This window comes from Cyprinus carpio, chromosome B19 (assembly GCF_018340385.1).
Source record: "Cyprinus carpio isolate SPL01 chromosome B19, ASM1834038v1, whole genome shotgun sequence".
Lineage (NCBI taxonomy): Eukaryota > Metazoa > Chordata > Actinopteri > Cypriniformes > Cyprinidae > Cyprinus > Cyprinus carpio.
Window position 1 is genome coordinate 23599388 of NC_056615.1, and position 8874 is coordinate 23608261.

At 40.3% G+C, this 8874-nt stretch overlaps 1 protein-coding gene across 1 annotated transcript; it reads right to left on the bottom strand.

Moving 5' to 3' along the window:
• Window positions 1-208: 208 nt before the first annotated feature.
• LOC109056270 lies at window positions 209-8038 on the bottom strand. The gene is made up of 6 exons (XM_042745995.1): window positions 7898-8038; window positions 1834-2025; window positions 1124-1185; window positions 916-1007; window positions 675-793; window positions 209-313 (listed from the first exon to the last, which is right to left on the bottom strand). The coding sequence occupies exons 1-6, from the start codon at window positions 8036-8038 to the stop codon at window positions 209-211; spliced, it is 711 nt and encodes a 236-aa protein (XP_042601929.1).
• Between the last annotated feature and the right edge of the window lie 836 nt (window positions 8039-8874).

Genomic DNA, 8874 nt, shown 5'->3' on the forward strand with positions numbered 1-8874 from the left:
AATTATTAAAATTGCAAAACCAGTGCAGTTTAGTTAAAGTTGAATAAAGGAAGGTCCATCATGTCCATTTCCATCAGCCTTAACACGCTGATGATGCAAAATAGTGTAGCGCATGTCTGCCTCCAATCTGCGCTGAAGCTCCTCACAAAGTTCTGACAATTGTGGGTTCCTGTGAGATGGAGACCTCACAATCCACACTGGCCTTCCATCAACAATGGCATCCCTCCTCGTCAGACATCAGCTCCACTGTTGCAGTCTGCCAAAGCTCTCTCTCTGCATCGGTTTGAACAACCTTGGACCTGGAATCCAGCAACTGCAAAACACAAAATGTGTTAACCACTAAAAACACCCAGAAATGTATCAAACTTAAAGGAATAGTTCACTCGAAAATGAAAATTCTGTCAATGTACTCACTCTCATGTTGTTACAAACCTTTAAATGTCTTTGTTCTGATAACCACAAAAGATGGAATGTTTATAATCCAACCAATCATGAGCCCCATTGACTTTAAAGTAGAAAAAAAATACTATGGAAGTGATTGGAGCTCATGATCAGTTTGATTTCAAACATTCCTAAAAATATTTTATTTTGTGGTTATCAGAAGAAAATAACAGAATTTTCAATTTGGGGTGAACTATCCCTTTAAAGACAAGTTGATGAATTTCTACACTTACCCGTCTTTTCCTTTGTCGGTTTTTAGCTCCTGTTTTAATGGCATCTCTTAGCTGGGACTTTTCTGGCTGAGACAAATTGTACTTTCTCCGAAGTGTTTCAAAGTATGTCTTGCAACACGCTGAATAAACAGAAAATTCAGATAAGTGACAGAAACTACACTATTGAAATCATAAGATGGACAAAATATAAGAGACTAAAATTATGGACATTAAAATTGTTAAACAAACATTTTAAAATTACCTTGTATACACTCAGGGTCTGCATCTGCAAAAGTTGATTTCAATTCCTCTAGCTGATAAGTCATGACTGCTTGGTTACGAGGCGAACTTATTCTGTGTGGAAAGAGAGAAGTGTGTCATTAAATACATTTAAAAGGAATATGTAAAACCCCATAAACAGCATGGCCCACAAAGGCCAAATAAACATAGCAGAAAAACAGCAGTCTTACCCAGTTTGTGGATCATATTTATGTGGGTTGTTTTCCGAATTGTGAAGGCGCCTTACAGCTTCCTGTAACATTGAATGAAAAAACGCTTTAATACATGCACACATAACGTTACATTGGCTGGAAACAAAAGTTTTCAAACGACGTTGTGTAACTTACAGACGTGACAAACTGTTAAAAAGGCCGGACAACTACAACAACGAAAGGGTCAAAAATAATTGACCCTCATACGTCATCAAGGTTTAATATTTCGGGTTCAATTTCAGAAAAGCAACCGTTACATTTCAAGGTAAAAATGAAACTACAATGATTATATGTCTTAAAAGAAATAAATCTTAATTTTCTAATTTATTTTAACTGAAATGTGAGAACCTCGATGACGTATGCGGTCGACCAACGCGACTTCCGGAGAACGCACCTGAAAAAACATGTTCGGGTGTGTCTGGCGGGACTGGCACGAATGGCCACCCTAAGTGTCACAGGTTCATCTCTAACGTTTATAACAAACCAAACCATTTGACAATCGGTAGAAAATGGAGCAAGTTATTGTTATTTAAAAGTGCATGCACCATTAAAACACAATACTACGAGTGAGCGAGCGAGCGAGCTCCCCGTGGTAAGATGTCCGCCAAATGCGGTGCGGGCCAAACATCTAGCCTTTATTATACATATCTTTACTACTATATTGTCCGCTAAAATAAAACTCAACTTACCGCAATGCCCACGTTGTGCGCCCTCTTTATCCTTTTATGTAATGGCTCTTCCCGCGGTCTTTGTTCCTCTTGCGGTCTTTGCTCGTCAAACTTTCGCTCAAGAGCACAAATACGCTGGATAGGATCTTCGAGAAGAACAGTGTTTGCAGCTTGCTTCTCCATCAAACCCTCAAGCTGACGAGACAAAGCGTTCTGACCGGAGATCAGCTGTTTCGTTAAATCATTTATGCTCAGTGGGCTTGCTGCTGGTTGCAAAGCCCTATTACTCACGGGAGTAGTTAAAAACTCAGGTTTCCTTTACACACCCATCACAAACAATAGTCAGTTTCACCAAGTCGCAATTCGCAAAAAAATGACTTCCGTACACAATGCCAACAATTTAAATTGTGGTTCGCGCGAATGATACTGTAATGTCATTGGTTGCATTCCCTTACGTCACCGACATAATGGCCGGAACAGACTGATACTGCTGCAGCATTTCTCCCTGTGGAGCGTATTGCAGGCAGATGTGTACTTAGTACATCAACCGTGCAGTTAAGTCACACTAAAGAGAAGGTCTCGGTTGTAATTCCACTATGCACTGTGGTAGAGATTTAGAAATTTGTTTTGTCATTGTTAGTCTATTTTCATTTTTGTCATTATCTGTAAATGTCAACCTTTACAATAAACCTTTTTCTTGATATACTAAAACAATGTTTGTTGTATTCCTCTTGACTAATGTAACCCATGAAGAGTCAGACATATAAAGTAATTTTTACACATTAAAAAGGTAATCATGTCTATTGACTTTGTTTATTTGAGAACATTTTTGCAACAGTCAAAATAACAAATTAAATTATATTACTAACAAGCGTGTTTAGGGGATAAGGTGTGTTGCGGAAAGTCGCTTGGCTGTGTCGCTTGATATGATATACCATAAGTTATTTTGATATGGCAATTAAACTTACATAAAATTTATAATATGTGTCCCTGGACCACATAACCAGTCATACTGGTACATTTTTTTTTTTTTTTTTTTTTTTTACTTTATAAATATTTGGCAGAGATACAACAATAAAAAACGGCAAAAAAAATTTTTTTTGAGAAAATCCCCAGTTGTCCAAATGAAGTCCTTAGCAACAAATATTAGGCTACTAATGATAAATATATTTTTGATAAATGTAGTGATCTTCACACAAACACCAATAAATATATTTACATTACTATTATTTTTTATGGAACTTTTTTAATATCCTAATATTTTTTAACAACAGAAAAATCAATTATTTTGATCCATTTAATGTATTGTTGGCTATTGCTAATGCTACAAATATAACCTACATGTGCTACTTATGAGTTTACTTATGTTTTGTGGCCCAGGGTCAAATGTGACACGGATATATTATAAAAGACCAACTTTGGCCTGCGTGCCCTAGTTTCGGCACCTCTGGACTAGAAGTACAGTAGCTGACAGGTATCTGCATAAAAATATACAATAAAATGTCAGTCTGTATCACCCAACATGTTTTGCATTCACATGTGAAAGACTTTTAGATTATGGACCTGTCTATTGATTTTCTTTGTTTCTATTTTAAAAGATTTAATGAAATGTTAGGGTAGAATCATAATAACAATAGAAACAGTGAACTTCAAATCATGAGACATCAGCAAAAACAAGCAGCTTTAAATTTCACTGACTTATGCATATGGTACTGAATTTATCAACATCCTAGCTAGCAAAATGTGTTACATGATGATTTTGTGAAACAAAATGTCTCATTTGAACTGCTTCTTTTATACAATGAATGCAGCATTGAGAGATACGTGCACAAACATACTGACATAGGGCAGTTGGAGACATGTTTTCAAAGTGTTGAAAATATATATTTTGAAATAACATTTGTTGCATTCCTCTAGACCACATTAAAAATGAAAAGTCAGAGACATAATTTTCACATATTAAAATGGTAATTGTGTCCATTGAATTTCAGTTAATTTGAATGATGCTAAGTTTCTTAAATAGACTAATTAAATTATATTAATAATAAACGTATTTAGCAAACACAGTTTTTATGTTACACAATACTGTATGTGCTGTCTTTACGAGACATTTTTACCCCCCCCCCCCCCAGCTCTGAAAACAGAGAAGGCACCTCTACCTGGGGGTCATTAACATATAAAAAGCCCTTCACACCTCACACCCACGCCTCCTCACAACCAGCTGTAAGGATTCCTGGAAACTTCCATCAGTTCCTATATACATCCAAATACGTAAGGTTTCTGGATGTTTCACGAGTTTACTTCTGTGTATTACCTTTCCAAGCACTCTGCCTCATTTATCTGGCAAACCTACAGTTTAGCAGAGATTTCCCATCCCGTATTTGTCCGTATACAGCTCTTTTCATGCAGTGGCAGCAAAGCGCTTTTTTACATTTTAGAGAAGCCAAGTTGCGATACCGAATAGGACCACATGGAGATGGCAAAAAAAAAAAAAAAAATCTAAACCAACCGCCTGCTGACTGCATTAATCTACTACAGTACACATATCCATTCCATATAACTAAACACAGCAACATAAACATGACAAATCAAAACATTATAATGAAGGTGTGTGGAAACAACGTGAATCTATGGAAATGTTTGTGCTGTGCATAAATAAGTACGATCAGAAGGTAAAGAGCACTCATACATGCATTAAGATAACAGACTTAAGCGTTCATACTGTAGGACTCCTGAACGCCACCGTTATTAGGGATGCATCGATCCGATACTCAGTATCGATATCAGCTCTGATTTTCATTTTCTGCAGACCAGACCAAATCCGATATTGTGCGTATACTATTCTGTGTTATTGTTAAGCCCCATGAAAGCACAAAAACATTATAACGCACCATAAAGTCAAAGTCCAAGTGTTCAGAAATTGTTCCATAGTTTAATGTGAGGTACAGATTAATATTTTAGTCATTAATTTCAAGTTCCCGTAAACACTTCTCCCCGCTGCGGCTGTCTGTGATCCATTCAGCATTCAAACTGCGTCGCGTTCAGTTACAACAGTCAAAACGATGAAACGCTCTTCAAGAGCACTCAATAACTGAGATTTAAAACTATTAAAAGAAAAGGCTCAAACTATCGCACAGATTTATTAAACTACGCATCAATATCTCTTTCCTTTGTGCTTTGAACTCTATACGGAGCTGCGCGCTGTGACTCCGTGCTGCTTCAAGCGCATCATTCTGTGTACGGCAGGGTTGCCAGGTTTTCACAACAAAACCCACCTAGATGTTGCTCAAAACTAGCCCAATCACGATTTGAGGGGGGGGTCCCCTGTTAAAAATTGTGTTCCGGGGGTAAAATATACGTTTTTTGGTGGGGCTCCCGGGTAAAATTATCATCACAGGGGCTAAATATCAGGTTATTGGTGTTTATTCAACCCGCGGACATGAAAAACAACATGCGGCACAGTGTTGAAGTAGCCCAATTCTGCGGGAAAACTGCGGACTTGGCAACACTGCTCATAAGCGCTTTGTGCAGCTCTGTATTATGTAACGGGCGTGCTGTCTTTAACAGTTTTTTACTAGGTTGAATGCACGTCCATTAACCCTTGTATATTCTGCGTTGTGTTCTTGTTGTGATGAATAAAGGAAAGACCCAGACCTCGACCAATTGCCGTTTGCTCTTTTAATGACGACGGAACAGCAGATTTGCCTGTACAAATGAACAAAAAAAATACATAAGGCTCTGTCACATGCAGTCTCCTCCACATAGCATACAGATCTCAATCTCCTGTTAGCAGATAAACATACAGAAAACCCTGTAGACTAGCATGTGGAAACATCTATTTTAAAGCTTGCAAAAGTTCCGTTTACAAAGTTTATAAATCAATTGACACAATAACTGCATGCTCACAACCTCAAAACTAACATTTATAAATGGATAAATCAAAGTTTGCATCGTCCAAAAACCAAAATAAGTGTTTAAAACTGACGAGCAAAATAATACATTACCTCCTCTCAATTAGCCTGGTGCAGACTGAAAGAGGCACGCGAATGACGTATCAAAGCCTGCGACCTCTTAAAGTGACAGTACCGGTATTAACACTATGGTCTGAATACAACATACAGGCATAAATGTTGGTAATAAAACACATCTAAAACATATAGAAAACAATGTTCGTCAGGATTTGGTGACATTTCAACCGTAAAAGAAAATATATAATTTCACCCTGGTTACATTCTCCCCTCCTGAAATTCACCAACATCCTGATTAATTGGAATCTCGGGACTGCAAAGAACACATAATACGTCTGATACTGACACATCTGGCCCAAATGAGAAAAAAAAAGGAAGACCTAGTCTACAGTCAACTTAGAAGCCACCTGACATACAAGGTTCAGAGAAGAAAGAGGTTGAAACCAGTCTCTGAAATCCCTGTAGCTCCATGCGATGCCTGATACGCCACACAACACTTGGCCCCAAAAATTTTGTCCCACAGACATTTGCAAGTATCAATCACACACACACATACCAAAACACACACACACACACACACACACACACACACACATATATATATATATATATATAAACATAAACATAAACATGTACCACAATAATATTACCAACATATATCAAAACTCATCTTTGCGAAAACGAGTGACTAAAAACGGCTCCCAAACTAAATGTTTGAACCCCTTAGAAATGGTTTCTGAACCATCGATTCTATTAGTCTGTTCACTGATTTCACTACTCTTCCTGCACGCGTTCTAACAAGACCGTCAGCTGTAGTGCGTGTGTGCGGCTCAGCGTGAACCAATGCGTCAACATGTGGTGAGTGTGAATATCTGAATGTGGTGCAAGTGAAATGGTTGGGTAATCAGCAATGGCACCAACAGGACTGTGCACTGAACTAGATTGGTCCAGCTCTTTTGAATCAGCTGACTCAGATTCAGATGGGACTTCAGATGACAAAACTGCAAGATTCTCACCATCTCTAGAATTTGATAGGTTCTGTGCACTGTCATCTTGAGTCAATAACCCACACGTTGAGGCTGTAATCACTACAAATCATAGTCCTCCTGATCAGACTCATCGCAGACCAAAGATTGATCGTTTGCATGAGTATCCTGGCTCTCATCCATCCCAGAGAGTGGCAAGAATTTGACCTCCAACAAAAGATTCCTGTGCACAACTCTTGTATGTCCCTCAACGTCCTGTATTTTGTAGACATGGATATCGGGGTTTGCACCAACAACTGTGTACACTTCCCTCGCTCTCCTTTATTAGCTACCAAAACACGATCACCCACAAGGAGGTAGGTACCCCTGACACGTTTGTTGTATTGCCGGGCCTGGTGCTGTTGCTCAGTGGAAGAATGTTTCTGGGCGATTTCCATAGCACTTTTGAGGCAAGAAAGCAGGGACTTGGCATATGAGCTATAGTCAACAATCCCTGGGTCATTTAAAGCCCGCTTAAATAAAATATCCACCGGCAATCTAGGTACACGCCCGAACATCAAGAAGAAGGGAGCATAACCTGTAGTCTCATGAACGGTTGCGTTATAGGCAAACGTGAGGGTCTGAATTTGTTGTGGCCACTGGTGTTTTTCCTTAAGAGGAAGGGTCTGAAGCATGTTACCCAAAGTGCGATTAAATCGCTCTGTTCCTCCATTGCCCATGGGGTGGTAAGCTGTCCGTATGCGATTTTCTGACACCGCCAGACGAAGGAGTTCTGCAATTAAGTTGCCCTCGAAATTGGTTCCCTGATCGGAATGTATTCTCTCAGGGAAACCGTAAACACAGAACACATTGTCCCAGAGCTTTTTGGCGACTTACTTAGCCGTCTGATTGGCAAAAGGGAATGCATGGGCAAGTTTGGTGAAATGGTCAGTGACCACTAGAACGCTGCTTACCGTCCTCTGCTGACCAAAAATCCATGCACACTAACTCCATTGGTGCAGAGCTCTTGATGCTTTCTAAAGGCGCACAAGCAGCAGTTTCCGGTGACTTCCCAAACACACACCTCTGACAGCATCTGACATGTGCCCTCATATCCCTCTCCATATCAGGCCAGTAAAATCGCTGCCTCACCAGCGAAAGAGTGCGGTCCTGACCTTGATGACCTGCCAGATCATGTACGCCCATCAGGGTCTTACCCTTGAGATTCACCGGCAACACATATTGAAATCTTTTCTGCTTGGACACGGGATCTTTCGTCACCCGATACAACATCCCGTCATGAATTTCCAACTTGTCCCATTGCTTGAACAATCTGAGGACTTTCGAATCAGCGCCATTCCTTTCCCGCCTAGATGGTCGCTTCCTGGCTACAACTAAAGGCAACACCTTAGAGATGCAGGGGTCTTGCTCTTGACTCAGCTGTAGCTCCTGAACTGAGAAAATGGGCATAACATCCTGACCACCCGACAGCTGTTGGACGTGTTGGGCCAGATAGAGTGCCCTAGATTCTGCTGCATCAATCCAGTCACAGTGTGCCCGGCAAAGAGCTCTGATCTCGGCTGAATCACACGCCACCTTGAACGTTGGATAGTCCCTAGATCTGTAGCTTTGAGACTGACAGCTGACCCTGAAAGCATCCTGTACAGAATCCTCTTCTATCTTATTAGCTTCCTGAATCAGGGTGGGATATGATTCCTTCAGCAGCCAGGTGTTTGAGATCAAAGGAGTAAGATGCAAGCTTAGAGATCCAGCGGATTTCACATGCGTCAAGCTTTGGCTTTGTTAGAAGGTAGCAAAAGCAACTGGTCTGGCCTTGGACTCTCCTCATGGCACTTGAGACAGCACTGCTCCAAGTCCATCCAATGAAGCATCAACTGACAGAATAAATGGCTCGTCAAAGTTCGGATGGGCCAGCCCAACACATTCCAACAACATGGTCTTCAACCGGTCAAAAGCAGTTTCACATTCTGCTGACCAGTCTGCAGGGGTAAGCTTGCAATAGGCCCCCAGAGGCTTCTTATCTCTAGCTGACCGTCCACGTCTCTTCTGTCCAGCATTAAGTCCGAACAAAGGCTTCGCAATAGAGGAACAGTTTGGGATGAAATGCT

Coding starts and splice junctions, on each gene's coding strand:
- LOC109056270 (XM_042745995.1), bottom strand. CDS start 8,038: ATGTTGTATCGGGTGACGAAAGATCCCGTGTCCAAGCAGAAAAGATTT. Junction 2,026..7,897: donor AGGACCGCACTCTTTCGCTG/GTGAGGCAGCGA, acceptor ATCTCCGGTCAG/AACGCTTTGTCTCGTCAGCT. Junction 794..915: donor AGACCCTGAGTGTATACAAG/GTAATTTTAAAA, acceptor CTGTTTATTCAG/CGTGTTGCAAGACATACTTT.